The sequence below is a fragment of the Arvicola amphibius genome, chromosome 11 (assembly GCF_903992535.2).
Source record: "Arvicola amphibius chromosome 11, mArvAmp1.2, whole genome shotgun sequence".
In the NCBI taxonomy this organism is placed as follows: domain Eukaryota; kingdom Metazoa; phylum Chordata; class Mammalia; order Rodentia; family Cricetidae; genus Arvicola; species Arvicola amphibius.
Window position 1 is genome coordinate 45,381,360 of NC_052057.2, and position 19,658 is coordinate 45,401,017.

Below are 19,658 nucleotides of genomic sequence, written 5' to 3' on the forward strand. Positions count from 1 at the left end.
CAGTTCTCGTCTTCCTCCATTTGGTTCCAGTGGCTGGAACTCAGGTTGTGGGGCTTGGCAGCAGCGCCTTTACTCACTGGGCCCTCTTGCTGGCCCATGAATGCAAATGGTTAATGAAGGAATTTCTAGCTCTTCAGTCTTAGGACCTGCAGGGCTGCACTTGGTGGGATGGGCTGATGGATGATTCTTCACCTTGCCATTCAGTTCCTGCTTGCTGTTCATTATCCTCCAAGCCCCAGCCACAAGAGGGAGTCAGCGCTGGACCATACTAATGATTTGTCACTGAGCCACAGGCATGTCTTTGAGAATGTCCTCACCAAATATGACATTTTGCTGCATGGGTAGCACCTGTCTTTTAGTTTTCATGGAACATCTGTTTTTTTTTTTTTTGTTTTTTTTTGTTTTTTTTTTTTTTTGGTACATTTCTGGTGGGGCTAAGAAGCACTGCATATATTACCAGGTCGCTAGTCCTTTTGAAATGTACCTGGTACTGGGACCTGAGGAGAAGTTACCAAACTTTCGAGGGAAATAGTATGATTTGTGTTGGAATCATCTATTTTCTTCATGCCAGGTGATGAACTGTCTCCATCTCAGTTGGCTCTTTTGAGAAGCAGGTTTCTGGATCCCAAGAAATACTTTTCTAGCCTCAAATTGAAGGGGCTGGGCTTAGCGAACTTGTTATCATGCCCTCTTTCCAATGCTCTTAGATAGCCAAGAAAATTGTGGCTTTTCTTTCAGGGTGAGATGCATCTGGCTGCATCTCCCTCCCACCTCACCACCACCACCTCTTACCTGAGCAACCTTGGTCACCCCGTTGCCTGTCACAGAAACCCAGGCAATTTTTACAAATGTGTCTGGAAGAAAAGCAATTTGTCTGGGATGCCTCTGTTTCTTTGTGTCAAAGAAGAGATTTAAGATTTTTTCTGCCAAATCAGTTCAGGGGCGGCTAGGACCATCAGTCAGGGAGAGCCTGACACCATCGGTTATTAAACCTGACAGTACTCCAATTAAAGTTGGGTAGGTAACAAAATCCCTCAAAGTCCTCCAAGCCACGATACTAATGTATGTATATTTAAATAAGAAGAAAGCAAGTTACCCTAATAGAGAATTGACCCCAAACCAGGTCGAGTTTAATAATTGGATCATTAAGTGCATGAATAACCTGCTTACTCTTTTTTCTTGAAATCGCCATCTGTGAAAATATTTTGTAGCTTACTGGAGGTATAGTTTCCCTCACATGACACGTTAAATCTTTTCTTGTGATTAGCTTGTGCTATGGTTAGTAATCATGGCTCAAGCGATGCTCACAATTGGACATGTAGCTTGTACTTATAGTCCCATTCGTGGGGGGGTGGAGACAAGAGAATGACTGGAACTCATTTGTCAGCCAGCCTTGCCTGCTCAGTGAGTTCCAGATCAGCGAGAGGCCCAGTCTCAAAAAGAAAATAAAAAAAAGATAAATGGAGCCTGGAAATGCTACTGGAGTTGCCCTGTGACCTCTATGGGCGTGTGCAGATGTGCACTGTACACACACAAATGCACAGATATGCACTGTACACACACAAATGCACAGATGTGTACTGTACACACACAAACGCACAGATGTGCACGGTACACACACAAACACACAGATGTGCACTGTACATTCACAAACACACAGATGTGCACTGTACATACACAAACACACAGATGTGCACTGTACACACACAAATGCACAAATGTGCACTGTACATACACAAACACAGATGTGCACTTGTACATACACAAATGCCTACACACATGTTCTCACATATACACATAAAATAACAAGTTATAAACTGGATCATTTAAAATCCATGTCTCAAGATATATAAATATGGTCAATGTTTTTCAGTGAATGTGTTCTAAAACAGAAAGAGTAAATAGCTTTAGGACAGATTTTTGCATGTGCATGAATGTTACAGGTCCCCAGACCTCAGCACAGCTGACACCTTGGTAGAAACCCTCAGGCCTTGGAATCCAGCACATAGATAGCAATGCCTGGGAAAACAGGAGCAAAGACAGACCCAATCCACCTGCCAAAACAGGGTGTGCTGGGGAGGTCCCTAAATGTACTCTACTTGCTTTTTGGCTTCAGTAGCTCTGCTTCTTGCTGTCTTTGCTACCTGAAGTGTGCTTACCCAGGATGTGAGTTTTGTGTTATAAAAAAGCCCAAATAGTAGGGCTGCACTATTTGGGTGAGCTCCACATGCAGCCACTCAATGGCCAGCAATGAAGGCATTTTTTTCCTCATTTTTTTATTAAAGATTTCCATCTCTTCCCCTCCTCCTCCCCCTTCCCTCCCCTTCCTTTCACCCATACCCCTACTCCCTCCCTCTCCAGGCCAGAGAGCCATCAGGGTTCCCTTCACTATGTTAAGTCCAAGGTCCTCCCAACTCCCCCTAAGTCCAGGAAGGTGAGCAACCAAACTGACAAGGCTCACAGCGAGCCCGTCCATGCTGTAGAGTCCAAGTGATTGGACTTTAATAGTCCATGGGTCCTCTGAAGGAATTCCCTCACAATATAACATTTAAGTTTAAGTTGTGAATCTATGTTTAGCTACTTTGAAAGGAACTTTCTGGCCAGAACTGTGAAGATGGCCAGTTGTGGCTCATCACAATGTGCCATGATGTGCGCTGGACTGTCAGTGTTCTCCGTACGGCACAGCCAGGGCTGTGACTGGGACGAGAGCAGATGGAGGGCCCATTCAGTTTCCTGCCCTTTCCTCTTCTTCGTGCTAACACCCCCTTTACTTTGAGGTGTTTGTCTCAGTCATTACTTAGAAACCACAATCTCTATGCCCCAGGAAGCCTTTCCCCAGCCTCTATGACTTGCAAGTACTCACGTCCTATTTGCTGCTGTGAAAATCTGTCCTACCTTCCTCCGGTCTGCTGCTCTACATTCATCCCTTTCTCCACTGTTGCTTCCTTAATTCATTCCTACTTGTGTGTAGCCATTTAACAAAGCTCTGTCCAATGCTCCCTTTTCTTTTGTTTTGATGTTCTCATTTCCTGCATAGTGCAATGGAATACGCTGGAAGCTCTCTGATTCCGCTGGGTGGCTGGGGCCCCTTAGGGCCAGTCCCTGGGCACAGGTGATAGAAGGAGTGGGCCCTTGTGAGAAGCTGATAAACTGGCACCTTCAAAGCCGTTGAGCTGCTGTGGTCAGCCAGTCAGACCCAGGTGACAAAGTTCAGCGCCCTGAATGTTGGCATTAACTCTTAATCATTGGCTTTCATCCCCAGCTGTTTATCCATGGCCATTTGGTAGTTTGGTGCCTTGCTGCTCTGTATGCCCGGCTATCACTTTGCTATGGGACCCAGATCATTTTCCCTTTCAGAAGGGGACTGTCCCTGTAGAAAAGATAATTCCTTGGGTTAGATACCTTCAAGGATAAAAGTGTGCTCCCTTTGGTCCACCTGCAGACACACACACAGGAAGCCTGCCCCCTGAGTCTTTTTTGCTAGGGGTAGACTTGGGGCTTCAGAATTGGAATCCTGGTCAGGTCTTCTGCATTAAGAAAGCCTCTCATCTCACCAGGCTAGCGTGGTAATAACAATCATAAAAGTGAATATTACTGGCCCTAGTGCTGTGTATGGGCTCCATTAAGCACTTGCATATATTGTCATAACCCTCAATATGGTTATGTTACTGAAATCTTTATTGTATTATGATGAATCCGTGGTCTAGATGGGTCACTCGAGCTCACCCATCTTTCCCACATTACAGGTTTGCATTTGTGTGGCTATGGGAAGGTTTACGTAAAAGGATGAGGTGGCTCACAGGTAGCGTTGACTAATCTGAGGCCATTTCCCAGATTGCCCAAAGGGTGAGGAATTAGTACTCTGGAATACCTGTAATTTCCACCTGTTTGGAATGTTCTAGGATAAGCACAATTGGAAGTCACATAAGGAATAAATGACAGAGCAGGGCTTGCATCAATACGGTGTAAGTGTAAGGCTAATTATAGCTGGTCCTCAGACGCTATGAAGTAGACAGGACTGAGAGTTTGCTGTGGGGAGACAAGGGACACTTCCCTCCCCGTTAGTTCTACTTCATCCTAACTGCCAGCACGGGTGATTTCATTCAAATTCTTCAATTCATAGAGGAGGAACAGAGACTGAGAGTGGGGGTAACCTGTCCAAGGACCCTGAGCTGCTGAGGGCCGAGATAAATGAAGTCTCTGGTGTCCTGACTTCTGGTCTAGGCCTGGTTGGCTCTGGCAGCATTCAGAAATGCTCCACAGGTGCCCATCTTGCCTCTTTGCAGAGATGTCAAGCCCCCTGTCTCAGAGCTCTTTCCTATGTTCAGCAGTAGCTCCCACCATGCTAAGCCCTGGGTGAATGGTCTGTCTGTCCCATTGCCACTGTCTGTCCACTCCACTAGGGGCTGCACAAGATGTGAAAGAAGCCCAAGTTTTCCTGGAGGAAACTGGTTTTCACTATCAGCAGTTTGAAAAACATGCAAATGTCTATTGAGATGCACATATTTTCTCTGAACCAGCAACTGACATTCTTCTCCCACGGCTGTTAATCAAGCCCCGTGCAGTGCAGGGACAGCACCTTTCTTTTACCTGGTGACAGATGCCAGAAGATGCTGAGTTTAGGAGACATTTTCATGTCTGAGCCACAGCTCTGACTGTGTTCAGAGCTCAGGGGATGAAGGGGAAGCCTAGCCCAAAACCTTGTTTTGTAAGGCGTGTCCCCCTTGGTTTAAAGGCGTGTCCCCCTTGGTCTAAAGGCGTGTCCCTCTTAGGCGTGTCCCTCTTAGGCGTGTCCCCCTTAGGCTAATATTGACTTATAAAATCTTGCGGGCCTGCGGCCTGCCTGCTCTTTGTTTTCCTGCCCTCCTCGCTGGAACCTTGGATTTGTAAGTTTCCTTTCCTTTCCTTTATTAAAACTGACTTATATATATTAAAGCTTGTCTGGTGAATCATAACTGCCGATCAACCACGCACCTTCATTTTGGCGTCCAACTAGGGCATTTGGGAGCCTTCAGCTCCAGTTCCCACACTGCGTGGCAGGGATTCGGCCTTGGGCTCTTGATTGCTTCAGAGCAGTTTCCCAGACTAGCCTGTCCCAGCCCCGCTTGTACGGAGCAAAGGACGTGTGTGCGCGCGGGTGACTCAGTCCTGTGTGTGCGCGGGTGACTCAGTCCGAGCTCGCTAACCCCTCAGGCAGCACCAGTCCCGGCTGAGTTCGGCCTGGGCCCTGACCTGCCGGAGACTAGCGGTTACTGCCGGAGTCCCAACATTCGAGCTCCGCCGGTACTGCAGACTCGGTTTGGCCGAGCGGTTATTGCCCTAGCGACCTACTGGCAGGGAACGGTCATTTCAGGTAAAATTTCTTTTGATTAAAAAAAAAAAAAAAAAAATGTCTGACCATATCACCGTTGAAAGCTTCTGCAGTCTATTTAATTGTACTATGGTAGAAATATTACAGGATACATATGATATTCCCATAACTTGGATGTTTATAGGGCTTGCAATTTTTCTCGTATTTGGTTTCTCCCTTACATGGTTTGAAAATAGAAAAAATGATAAAGTCCTTACAGAATGAAACCAGGATTCTTAGGACAGAGGTTGAATGCTTAAGAAAGGGCACAACTGTTTTGAGTGACAACTTTAAGTCGGTCGAGGTATTTGCAAAAACAATTCAGACTGACACCAAGAAAGAGTTTGAAGGTCTCAAGGAAGGGAATAGGGCTTTGTCTGATATGACTCGGTCAAATGAGCAAAATTTAGAAAAACTACAGTCTGATATTAAGGAGAGACTCATTGCTGCGGAGGAGAGAACAGCTGATTTGGATCGTAAACTTCAGTCCCTGTCTGAAACATTATCAGAGAGAATTAAAACTGCTGAATGTGAAAATTGGACTTTGACTAAAGGATATGACAGATTGGCTGACAGATTGTCAATACAAGAAGGCACAATTCATGCCATGAAAATTCTATCCAAGGATGAGATACTAACTCTACTGGACAAACTTCATGTTTTGGAATCCTCCATGAAGGCCTTGGAGCATAATTCTGGACAGGAGATCCAGGCCTTACAGAAGGGAATAGTAAGCAGATTAGAAAAGATTGAGGAAATTATAGAACAGGAGCAAACGGTACAAAGGCGAAATTTAACTCCGTCAATGAGTAAAACTCTCTGGGATAATTTCCATAAAGTTCTACCTGCCTTTCCAATAGTAACGTCAGAAAAGGTGACTGGTTCCAAAAACCCTAAAGTCATCAAGGAATATACATGGGAACCCGTCCGTATGAATGATCTCAAAGAAATTAAACAAGCCATTATGAACTTTGGGCTACATTCGTCCTTTGTTAGAGAGATGCTCAAAACTTGGTCTATAAGCAATAAGGCAACGCCCCATGATTGGGTACAATTAGTATCAGCTGTTCTAGAGAGTGGGTCACAATTAAATTGGAAATGCATGTTCAGACAAGAGGCTAAACTTTTAGAACAGCAGGAAAGAGCAAAGGGAATTGAGATCTCCCTAGATCAAATTCTAGGTGAAGGACTTTTCTCCAATCCTCTGGAACAAGCGAATTATGATGAACACACCTTATCCATATGTACTACAGCAGCCTTAAAGGCTTGGGACAGGGTTCAAGACCCAGGACAGAGACTGGAATCATATATCAGAGTTAAACAGGGTCAGAGAGAACCCTTTAGTGATTTTTTACAAAGGCTAACTAAAGCTGTACAGATAGGGATATCTGACCCAGAAGCAAGACGTATAATAATTGAATCTTTGGCTTATGAGAATGCCAATGTGGAGTGTAAAAGGATCCTGGGGCCTTTAAAGATGAGATCAGCGCCCTTGGACGAATGGGTCTTACATACAATGAATGTTGAATCATTTGACTATGGCACTGAAGCATGGGTCGAAGAAGCAATTTCTAATGCAAAAAGGAGGCATCAAGTTACCAAATGTTTTAATTGTGGCAAGATGGGACATATTAAAAGGAATTGCAGACAACGGATTTTCAGAAATAATAATAATAATAATAATAACAACAATAATAATAATAACAACAATAATAATAATAATAATGCCTCTTCTAGAAATAACAGACGTAGGAGGACTCAGCCTTCAGGTATATGTAGGAGATGTGGAAAAGGCAGACACTGGACAAATGAGTGCAGGTCAACAAGAGATAGACAAGGCAACCTGTTGCCACTGGGAAACTCAATGGGGGGCCTCTCGCAGGCCCCCATGGCGAATGTGGTCCAGTCATTTCCAGTTACTGCCGAGAACATGCCTCGTCAAGAAAATTAGAAAGCCCCATGCCTGCTGTTAAAAGCAAAAATGGCCTGAAAGATGAGTTACGTGTATTTTGGCAGACTTTTATAAATGAACAAAGACCAAAGTTAAGAGTATGTGTAAATGGCGTTTTTATTACTGGCCTACTGGACACAGGTGCGGATGTAAGTATCATTACTCCAGAATCTTGGCATCCGTATTGGCCTCTTCAGGATGTAAATGTTCAGTTCCTGGGAATTGGAACCCTATCTCAAGTAAAGCAGAGCACGAGATGGGTTGAATGCATAGGGCCAGAAGGACAAATAGGAAAATTAAGGCCATATGTAGCCAATATTGCAGTGAACTTATGGGGCCGTGACTTGTTGCAGCAATGGAATACCCAAATTAACATTCCTGCTGCTTCTAGAGCCTATATCACCGAGGGAAATATTAAAAGATATTACAGAAGGCAGAAACCGGCTGTTCAGGCTGTACAAGAATGCAAAGCAATTGATGGCCCTTCAGAGATACGAACAGCACTGCCTCTAAAATGGTTGACTGAGAAACCAATATGGACAAAGCAATGGCCATTAGCTGAGGAAAAGTTGCAGGCTTTAGAACAGCTGGTACAAGAGCAATTAGATGCTCGACATATAGAAGAATCTACCAGCCCTTGGAATTCTCCTGTATTTGTTGTTAAGAAAAAATCTGGTAAGTGGAGAATGGTGACAGATCTCAGGGCTATCAATAAGGTTATTCAACCTATGGGCTCTCTGCAATCTGGAATTCCTCTGCCATCTTTATTACCAAAAGGATGGCCTCTCATAGTAATTGATTTAAAGGATTGTTTCTTCACTATACCTTTACAAGAAAAAGACAGAGAAAAGTTTGCCTTCACAGTGCCTACTTATAATAACTCTCAACCTACAAGGAGATACCAGTGGACCGTCCTCCCACAGGGCATGTTGAACTCTCCCACCCTGTGCCAATATTTTGTAAATCAACCATTGCAAATAATACGCAAGCAATTTCCCAAGTCTATAATTTATCATTACATGGATGATATTCTGTTATCTGATTCAAACATGGCTACTTTAGAAAGACTGTTTGAAGAAGTAAAAATACTTTTACCTAAATGGGGATTGCAGATTGCTCCTGAAAAAATTCAGAGAGGAGATTCTGTTAATTATCTAGGTTATAAAATAGGTTTACAAAAAATTAAGACACAAAAAGCACAAATTAGGAGAGATCGGTTACGGACTCTCAATGACTTTCAAAGGTTGTTAGGAGACATTTCCAGCTTACGACCAGCTGTTGGCATAACACCTGATATGATAATTCATTTAAATAAAACCTTGGATGGTGAAAAAGACTTAAACAGTCCCAGAGAATTAACAGCTGAAGCAGAAAAGGAGCTGAGAATGATTGAAGAGAAATTACAAGAGACACATGTGGACAGGGTGAATCCAGAGCTCAGTTGTATTCTCGTCATATTGCCTTCCAAAATTTCTCCTACAGGAATTTTAATGCAGAGAGATGATATTATCTTAGAATGGATCTTTTTACCACATAAACCAAGTAAGAAAATAAAAACTTATGTGGAAAAAGTCTCTGAATTAATTATAAAAGGCAAATTGAGACTTCGTCAACTAGCAGGCATAGACCCAGCAGAAATTATAGTTCCTTTCACTGCTGATGAACTAAAAAAATTGTGGGAAGATAACGAACCATGGCAAAGAGCTTGCGCTAATTTTTTGGGAGAAATCAATAACAACTATCCAAAAAGCAAGAGGCTTAACTTTATAAAGAGAACTTCTTGGATTCTCCCCCGAATCATCCGTGATGCTCCAATAACTGGAGCACGTACATTTTATACTGATGCTAATAAATCAGGGAAAGCAGGTTACAAATCAGAAGATTTGAGTAAGGTGGAACAAAGCCCTTATGATTCTGTCCAGAAGGCAGAATTATATGCCATTCTTATGGTGGTAAGGGATTTTAAAGAACCGCTTAATATAGTTACTGATTCACAATATGCAGAAAGAGTAATCTTACATATTGAAACTGCTGAATTTATACCTGATGATACAGAACTAACCTCATTGTTTATCCAGGTACAAGACATGATCAGGAACAGGCTTTGCCCTATGTATATAACACACATCCGATCTCATACGGGTCTGCCAGGTCCTCTAGCAAAAGGTAATGCAGAAATTGATCAATTGTTGATTGGTAGTGTGCTGCAGGCCTCTGAATTTCATAAAAAACATCATGTCAATAGCAAAGGCTTGAAGAAAGAATTTTCTATTACATGGCAACAAGCTAAGGAAATTGTAAAGAAATGCCCTACTTGCTCTTTTTATAACCAAACACCACTGCCTGCAGGGGCTAATCCAAAGGGCACTCAAAGGAATGAAATCTGGCAGATGGATGTGTTTCACTTTGCAGAATTTGGCAAATTAAAATATGTACACCACACCATTGACACTTATTCAGGTTTTCAATGGGCAACTGCTTTAAGCTCAGAAAAAGCTGATTCAGTAATCACTCATTTATTAGAAGTTATGGCCATCATGGGTATACCTACACAAATAAAGACGGATAATGGTCCAGCTTATGTTTCTAGGAAAATGAAACAGTTTTTTGCTTATTACAATATTAAGCATGTTACAGGTATACCATACAATCCTACAGGTCAAGCAGTCATAGAAAGATCAAATAGAACTATAAAGGACATGTTAAACAAACAGAAAGGGGTGGAAAATACCCCTAGAAATAGGTTACATAGTGCTTTATTAACCTTGAATTTTCTCAACGCTAATGAGAAGGGGACAACGGCTGCAGAAAGACATTGGATAATGGAAAAGTCTGCTGAATTAAATCAACCAGTTTATTTCAAGGATGTGCTGACCTCGCAGTGGAAGCCAGGAGATGTGCTGCGTTGGGGAAGGGGTTTTGCTCTTGTCTCCACAGGAGAGGAAAAATTGTGGATACCGTCAAAATTAATAAAGGTTCGGTTTGAAGAGAAGAAGCCCCTTGGAAAAGAAAAATAATTCATTCACAAGGATGATGATCATACTGATGGTAAGAAAAGCATATAGGTTGGGGGCAGGGTTCTTTTCTTATCTCCACAGGAAACCACTCATCTTCAAAGAACTTAAGGGACCCTGGATATTTAAATACTGATGCATGGACACTAGTTACAACCTAATATGGATCAACACAGAACCCGAATATGTTTAGTAAGTATAAAACATTTTTTTACATATATACTGTGCCTTTATTTATATGTATATAGAGCTGGTTTTGGAGTTGGACTATGGCTCAGTCCTTCTTCAATTCCAAGCCTGTTTATAAGAGATATCTCAGAGTTTCTGTCTCAGGTCAGGAGCCATGAAATGGGACAGAATAGTAATAATAATAATAATAATAATAATAATAATAATAATAATGATGATGATGATGATGATACTTGATAAACTTTCTTTGCCTTTCCTCATATCTGTCTGTCTTTATTATACCTTCCATCGAATATATATGTCTGTATATGTCTTTGTAGATAATGTTTACCTTTCCTGTAACAAACAAGAAATTTTCCTTCAGTAATCTTTGAAGTTTCCAGGATGAAGATGGGGCCCCACAACATCAATTTCACCTGGTTACTATGACGTCATGTTTTTAATAGCGCTAAAATTAGACCTTTTTTTGGTTTTTTTTTTTTTTTTTGGTACCAACTACACAAGACAGTTTCAAATGGTGTACAATTTTGACAACACTCTGGCCGGACCGGACCTCCTCAAAACACTCAGAGGCTAGTTACAATTTCCTCGACAAAATGTTATTCTGGGAATTTTACCATCATTTGCTTTCATGGAACCCCCTGAGAAGAACGTCGCCCCCATGTCAGCTAGAAGCAATCTTAGAGGACGACGCCCCCTCTCCCAACAGAGTTTGCCCTCTGGTTTAGGGACATCATTTAGTAGATGGTATAGGGTTGAGGGGATGGGGGAGGTATTATATGGACTCAGGGGTGTTTATGAAAAAAAAAAGGGGGGGGGGAATTACCTGGTTTGATGGGATGATTGGTATTTGTGAATTATTGTTATTAGAAAATTGCATTGGTGTTGATTCTTGTATATTGAACATTGTATATGAGTATGCTTCTACCTCTATTGTATGAGAGTATGCTTCTACCTCTGTTTAAAACAATTGTTATATTGAGATATTTATCATATTGCAATGTACATTTCTACCTCTGATATTATTTGTATAATGACATTGTTTACGTTTGGGGATATTGTCCTCATTTATTGCACAGTTGTTTTTCAGGTTTTTTAGATACATAGAAATTATATTTAGTATAGATAGTATAATCTTCGACCTCTTTGAAGAGCTGTAGAACATGGCCTTTAATCTAACCTAGAGTTTGGTACTTATGAGACACAATCACTCCTGGCAACACCACTCTACTCCCGAGAGAATGTTGAGCACCAAAGACACTCCACTGGGAGCTTGTCTTCTTCTTGGCAGAAGTGGCCTTTAGGCAAAGAAAAAGCCCATACCTCGACCACTGACAGAGTTTCAGAGTATCCGTAAATGGATAAAAACAGGATTGTCTTATCTTGCCAAGACAGGGTTGGACAGTTCTACAAAAAGTTCCTTGCCTTTGAAAAATGTTATGTCAGTTGTGTTAGGCCTTAGCCAAAGTTGGTTGCCTCAACATTGCAAAACGAAACTTTGGGTGACTGCCCAGGTAGTTAGTTGTCTCTGTCATTTGTTGCACATTTTGGAAGTTTCTTGTTTGTACTTCCTGGTTGCTTAAGTAATATTACTTCCCTTCTCAGATCTTTGATGGGGTTGAAGATTAGATAATTGTAGTTACCCTCTACATTATTTAGACTCCTTGAAATAGAATGCTTAGTAAAACTTTTGTTATATGTTTCTTCTTAATATTGTTTGTAATTTTATATTTATTATTTGTTCTTATTGAATATAGTTGTATTTGGTTTGGTTCTGTCTTATTTAGACAAAAGGGGGAGATGAAGGGGAAGCCTAGCCCAAAACCTTGTTTTGTAAGGCGTGTCCCCCTTGGTTTAAAGGCGTGTCCCCCTTGGTCTAAAGGCGTGTCCCTCTTAGGCGTGTCCCCCTTAGGCTAATATTGACTTATAAAATCTTGCGGGCCTGCGGCCTGCCTGCTCTTTGTTTTCCTGCCCTCCTCGCTGGAACCTTGGATTTGTAAGTTTCCTTTCCTTTCCTTTATTAAAACTGACTTATATATATTAAAGCTTGTCTGGTGAATCATAACTGCCGATCAACCACGCACCTTCAAGGGGATGAAGGCTTCTGTTCAAGCTGTTTGCAGACAATGGGCTCAGGAGTCAAGAGGATCAAAGTAACCCTACAGAAGTCACCTAGCATTTCCAGGTTTCAGTTGCTATCTGTAGAATGAATATTATAATGGTATTTACTTAATAGAGTCTTAAAAATTATCTTTTGTGTGTGCCCATGTGTGTGTGGAGGTCAAAGGTCAGTTTGTGGGAATCGATTCTTTGCTCCCAGAAGGGAGGGAGGTCAGGTAATCAGGCCCGAGAGCAAGTGCCTTTATGTCCGTCCTGACCACACGAGCAGTAGGGTTTTTGACTTTTGTTTCTTTTTTTTGGATTGGGCCATTGTCTCACAGCTGAAAGCCAGGCATATCATTTAAGAGTCTTAAAGAGTTTAGTTGCTATGACGACCAAAAACAGGAGCCACTAATACATCCGGTGGGAAGATGCACCGGGCCTGTTGTCCAATGTTTGTACAATAAACATAATACTAATAAAGGCTGATATTAAGCAAGGGTCTTACCAAGTTTCAGCTTCCAGAGACTCATAAATACTTGGCTGGCTGCTGTCCTCATTAAGATTTCAGCAGATATGTAATTAGTCACTCCTTAGAGAGCTGGCCACCCCTAAGTCAGAGGGCAGGTATGTATTTGCTCATTTATTTCCTAACCACCCTCTTGAGAGCCTACCTTTCACATCCCAGTGTGGCAGAGAAAAAGTGTGACAGGTGTAAAGCTAACCATACAGGAGCCGGGCGGGACGAAAAGCAGGTCTGCCCGCAGCTCCTTACTACAGCTGAGTACAGTATTTTTTCGGTGTCCTGGGCTTTAAAAACCATCTCTCTGTCTCTCTCTGTCTGTCTGTCTCTCTGGGCATGAGTGTGCCATGGTGCATGTATGGACGTCAGAGGATGACTTGTGGGAGTTTTTTTCTACCATGTGGATCCCAAGGATGAAGCTCAGGTCTTCCAACTTAGTAATAGGTGTCAACCTACCGAGTTATTGGGATAATTTTAATTGTCTGTAATGATCAGTGCGAACTGGTAACAATTCATCAATCCATTTCTATTGTGAAAGTTTCTGACTTCGAGGTCTCCAATCTCCAGCCTGAGTTCTGGTCTCCAATCTCCAGCCTGAGTTCTGGTCCTCACTAAAGCACTGCAGGGCTTACAGAAAGTTCTTTCTGCCAGTGGCTCCGGGTTCTCCCAGAGCAGGACAAAGCACTACTTCCTGTAGTGAGATGAGGATGGAGGGGATGCTGTGTTCACACAAGAGCTCAGCACCCACAGGGGTTCTGTGTGGTCCTCCTTGCTGGTTTTCTATCTTGATCCTCCCTTTCTGTTACCAGAGCTACATTGTCAAATCCATTGTTCTAATAATATTTCGAAATACCTTCATCAGTTACATGCTTTTTCTCGGATAGAGGGAGCTCGTCTTCCTCACCGTCCTTCACCCAGCCAATCCTTCGCCGTTCTAGACTTCATTTTGCCTTTCACGGTCAGAGCTCAACCCAATAATCTCTTGTCCGTCCCATTCGTCATGTGCACATCTGGTTCTACGTTCATCCTGTCTCCACTGCGTGATTAAGGTATGTATCTGCTTGTGCCATTGAACCTCTCCGTGCCTACAGAGTGACGCCTAACCTTGCCAACTTGGCGAGTGTTAGGGATTGACCCACAGAGCTTCTTCCTACCCCAGTGAGTTCAGTTTTAATCAGACTAAAAGAGAACTCGACATAAACCTAGAGGAAAAAAAACCATCAAGTTTGACACCCTTCCCCTCCTGAGTTTCATGGCTTCTCTTGGGCCTTTGACTGGCTAGACACTGTAGGCATAATAACTTTGTTTCATCTGCAGTTAAGTACATTTGAAACTGCACAAGCCATCCTGCCTCCACCCGCTCTGCACAGGCTGTAGGTAAGAATCAGGGGGAAAAATGAAAAAATGGTTTTCTTTATCTAAAACATAATATGAAAGGGGCTTTGGAGACTTGGCAGGGCACAGGGCCTGTGGAGCTATTAAAGAGCAGATAAGGCCTCTGGACAAAAGAGGAGAGGTTGGGTACAAGCTGTTTCCTCTGATAAAATGCCCACCACCTGGGACAGGCCAGAGGGCAGTGGACACGCTGGAGTGGAGCTGGGGAAGTCACTGAACCTGTGGGTCACGGTAAGTTGGAGATAAAGTAGCTTTAGAATCCCGTTTGCTTCATGCTCCACAAAGGCTTCTGTAACTTGGGGTATGGAGCTACGAGGTTAAGAAATTTCCTGAGAGTCTGCTGGTCATCCAGAACTCCATTTAGCACGCTCCCTCTCCATGTGGGTCCTGACCCTAGCTGTGCATTAGACACCCAGGGGAGTGTAAGGAGACACCAACCCAGGGCACCCCATCCAGCCCCAGCTGAATTAGAATTTCAGGGCACGTACCTTGGGCCCCAGTATTTTAAAAATATACATAAGCATAAATTAAAGGAAGAGCCACAAACTAAAAGAAAACATTTATGAAGCTATGTATTTAAAGCCAGGCATGACAGCTTGTACCTTTAACATTTGGGTTGCAAAGACAGACCTCTGAGTTTGAGGTCAGCCAGGTTTACACAGTGAGTTCCAGGCCTATCAATGCTATATAATGAGACCCTGCCTCTATAAAACAAAACTACACATTTAATGAAGGATTTGAATCTAGAATATATAGGGAAAAAGTTGAGACAAGGCCTCATGTATCCTAGGCTGGCCTTGACCAAGATATACTGAGGAGGGCACCAACTAGGGCCAGTGCTAAGCTCTTGGATCTCCCAAACTGCAAGATAAGCACACACACACACAGCAACTGTACACACACACACACACACACACACACACACACACAAAGTATAATATTTAACTATCTGCCCAAATCTAGCATGCATATATATATGTATATGTATATATATACATACACATACACACACACACACACACACACACACACACACACACACACATATATATATATATATATATATATATATATATATATATATATATACCAGGTACCTCCAATAGAGAACAAGTTACTTAGTGCTTGTGTGCTAGGCATTGTACCAGGTACTTGGTAGGTATCTCATTTAGATCTCACAGTAACTTTCCAATAAAGACATTTTTACACATTTTCAGAATGGGGAAGCTCCAGGGGTCTCCTTGAGTTTCTCAGCTGGTTAGCAGCTTACCCGGGTTCCGAGCCGAAACCCGGCCTCACTGACTGCACACTGCTACAATTCTATATTGTGCACCCTCCCTCTCTGCTGTCACTTCCTGCCTCTAGCCTCACTTTGTTAGTACGTTTATTCCAGGATTTTCCCGACGTCATCGAAATCGGCAGTTTCTGCTGATCTTACCTCTTCCCTTGTCTGTTTATCGTCACTAATTTTTGTTAGCATATAAAAGAATGGGCTCCCCTGCGACACTTCATCTGGGGCCATCCTTAGACCCTGTGCACATTCACCCTCCTGACCTAACCAGTCGCCATGGGCACCATCGCTCTCATGGGTTCCCGTCCTCGGCCTCCTTGGTGTTCAGGACAGTTTTCTTCTCCTTTGCAACCCTTAACCCCGTGTTCTTTTCTCTCTGCTTGGGACAGGCTCAAGCCTGTCAATCTAACATCCTTTTTAAGCCGTTCTTATCACCAGTGACTATCGCTGGAGACAAACACACAGAGGGCGTGACTTGGTGTCCTCATACTGCTGAGTCAAGTTTTAATGGCGGCCGGAGGAGAAGCCAAACAAGTATTGGCAAGGGTGGAGCTGGATAGAAACTGGGTGATTGTTATGGAGCAGTGGGGTGGCTGCTTAAGTTCTAAGTGATATGGGGGTGACAGGGGCAGGGAAATGAGATTGTGGGGAGGGGGCATTTGTGACCAAACTACAAGCAGTGCGAGACCTGGCTGAAGAAACCCATTGCAGATCTGGCAATATTGGCATGAGTGATTTTGGTTTGGGCCCTGGCTGAGGCTCTGAAGGATCCTGGCTGGTTTCAGCAGGCGGATGACTCAGTCAGAGAGTGCGGAAAGATGCGGTGGATGGGGCCATCTGGAGAGATGGGAGAGGCAGGTTTCTCTTCTGGCGCCCGGTGCGGTGGTGAAGACAAGCTGCCGAGTGACATCTGAATCTGCGGTGGAGCCAGGCCAGGAGGAGGCTGGGAAATACTAAACAATCAATCCCATGACAGACGACAGCAGCTGACCTCAGGTCTGCGGTGTGACGTCACTGAATACAAAGCTGGAAAGCGGTGTGACCTATCAGGGCCGCAGCTTCCTACTGGCTGGCTGAGTTCCGAGTTCTCCGTTAACGAAGAAGTAGATACTACACAGTGCTGTGAGTATTGAGGCAGGGGATGGGCTCCCAGGATGCAATTGCATGGGAAGGATGATTCGCGCAAACCGGATTCTTCTCAGCCTGCGGACTGTACCCAACTAGACGGGGACCTAGGGAAAGCTGTATGGTACTCACTAACTGTCGCGGGTCTTAGGTGTCTGTCCTATGCCCCTGTGCCACTTCTGAAAGAGTCGTAATGAGAGACTGTCTACATCGGGTTGGTTTGTGGGCATGTCTCCTGAAGATTGTCTTCAGGTTATTTGATGGGGAAGAAGACCCAGGCCACTGTGGGTGTGCACTAGTCCCCTGATGGGAGTTCTGACTGCTAAAGACTAGAGAAGATAAGTTGACCTGAACACTACCAAGCAGGCACGTGATCACGAAGGCCTCATCTTCCTGTTCCTGCCTATGGCCAGCTGTTTCAAAATCCTGTTGCTATGACTTAGCCCACGATGACGGACTGTGCCTGGGAACTGTGGACTGAGATGAACCTCTTTCCACCTTAACTTGATTCTGGTTGAGGTATTTTATTACAGCAACATAGAAGAAACCAGTGCATCCCTCTAGCACGATGCCTGCTTCTTGTGCTCTTGTCTCTAATCAATTCTATAACGATATTCCTTTCAGAACCATACGTCTGTGATGAATAATGGGAAGAATTGAAATTGCATTATTTGTTTCAAGTAGCCAGAAAGTTCATTCATGTGAACAATGCGTTTCATTTTAAAGAGACAGAAGTCCTTCACTCTGCATTATCTGTTAGAGCTTTCATGCAGAAGAAAGGGTGATTCCAGGAAAGGGAATGAATGGATCACGTTGACTGTGAGACTCAGTTCTGATGAATCTCTCCTTACTAATTGAAAAGTGCCAGCATACTTTTGAGTTTGCTGTTTGCCATTTATCTTCTTCCTTCATGGATGGAGATATTTAAAAAGGATGTATGGTACCGTAGGGCTGTTCTTGTGGTGCTGTGCAAAAGTCACAGAACTGTCCTGCATTAGACCTGCAGTCCTGAGACAGTTGAAGAGCCCGACCGCTCGCTGCATCAACTGATACAATTGGCCTCCCGTGCCCAGCAGAGTCTCATGTTTTCTGCCATGGCCACCAAGAATCAGGATGCTCTCCTCTCCCTTTTCTTCTTCTTTCTCTCTTTTTTTCCAAGTTGTTTGTTGACCTACTTCTGGCTCTCTGGGAAGATGCTCTGGCCTGCAGCTCTCGAGAAAATGAAGTGAAGGAAGAAAGGCAATAGGAGAGCCAGTCCACAAATCACCAACACGCAGGCCTTGGCATCCTGCTTTTGAATTAGCTGTTTGACCCCGAGTCAAGGGAGAGAGGGGCCACTGACCTCCCTGTAGGGGATGGGTTCCCTGAGGTTGCCGAGGGGACAGTGCTGTATATCTTCAGCAGCCCTAGGTCCCCTGGCATGGCTGCTGCCTCCCAAGGCCAGCTTGAGCTCATCAAACCCCAGTCATGCCAGAGTAATTGACTTGCTGTTTTGCTACTCTTCACAGCCTTTATTTTATACTGGCCCTGCACTCTACTCCTCCTGCTAGGAGACCCAACCCATCTTCCAAGGAAAGGAAGCGTTAAAACAGAAACAAAGTAACCAGAACATAACAGAGGTAGAAGCTGGGAGACCAGAAGCCTGGGCACCAATAGTTGCTTGTACTGAAAACCACAGAAAATGGAAGCTATTACAATCAGGCCAAAACCTAGTCCTCTAACTACCTAGCATTGGAGACCAAAAAAGCAGACAAAAAAGCGGTCCCTTTGGGCAGCTCATTACTAACTACTCCAGAAGTGGCTGGGGAGGTGGCTCCATTGGAAGGGTGTCTGCCGTTCACACTGTCAGCATGGGTTCAATCCCCAGGACCTATACGCTGGCAGGGGAGAACTGACTCCCCAAATTGTCTTCTGGCCACCACACACAGGCTCTGGCATGTGCCCCTGCAGCACATAAATAAACAGATGTTGCAATAGAGTCTCTGCAAGAGTGGAATGAGCAACAAGCAACCCTGCCTCCTAGACACTCACCTGATAGTATGGACGCTACAGCAGCAATGATGAAGGACACAATCACGCCAGGTCCTGCCATTTCCTTGGCCACCAGCCCAGACACCACATACATGCCAGTGCCCACGCAGCTGCCGACCCCGAGAGAGATGAGGTCCACGGTGGTGAGCACCTGGGCTAGCTTGGTGCCGTGCGCGGTGGTAGTCCCTGTTCCTTCTAGCATGGACTCCACTGGCTTGGTGCGCAGGATCCGAGAATGCATTGCATACCAGGCAGCCCCCCACTGCACCCGCCGGGGGTCCATGGAGGCCAGAAAGCCACTCATCTTGAACGGTAGGGTTGAGGTGAAGGTTTGACGATGGTAACAGGTACAGAAGCCTTAGTGGATGACCCTTGAATTCATGGAGCAATGAGTGTGTGTCCTTTTAAGAAAGGCCCAGTGGGACCCAAAGCCGTCTTGACTTGGGCATGAACGTCTGCAAAAGAAAGACAAGAAAGAAGATAAGAATAGTGGGAGGCAAAGCGTGACTTGGAGACGCATTGGGCACAGCTCATGAGCAGGTACAATGAGAATGTCCTTTGTGCTCACAACATGGGGACTTTCCATCTCTCTGTTCTCCCTTCTGAATTCCCTCCCAGTCCCAAATCACAGTCTGAAGCTTGCCCCGTGTCTCATAATCATCCCAGAGACTGGTTTAATATAAGATCCA

At 44.0% G+C, this 19,658-nt stretch overlaps 1 protein-coding gene across 1 annotated transcript in view; it reads right to left on the reverse strand.

The window, feature by feature from the left end:
• Positions 1–19,273, reverse strand: part of Slc7a14 (solute carrier family 7 member 14) — a 53,567-nt gene extending 34,294 nt beyond the window's left edge. The window contains exon 1 of the mRNA XM_038348097.1: positions 18,970–19,273. Coding sequence (XP_038204025.1) covers positions 18,970–19,273 — 304 coding nt within the window. The remainder of the gene's footprint in view (positions 1–18,969) is intronic.
• Between the last annotated feature and the right edge of the window lie 385 nt (positions 19,274–19,658).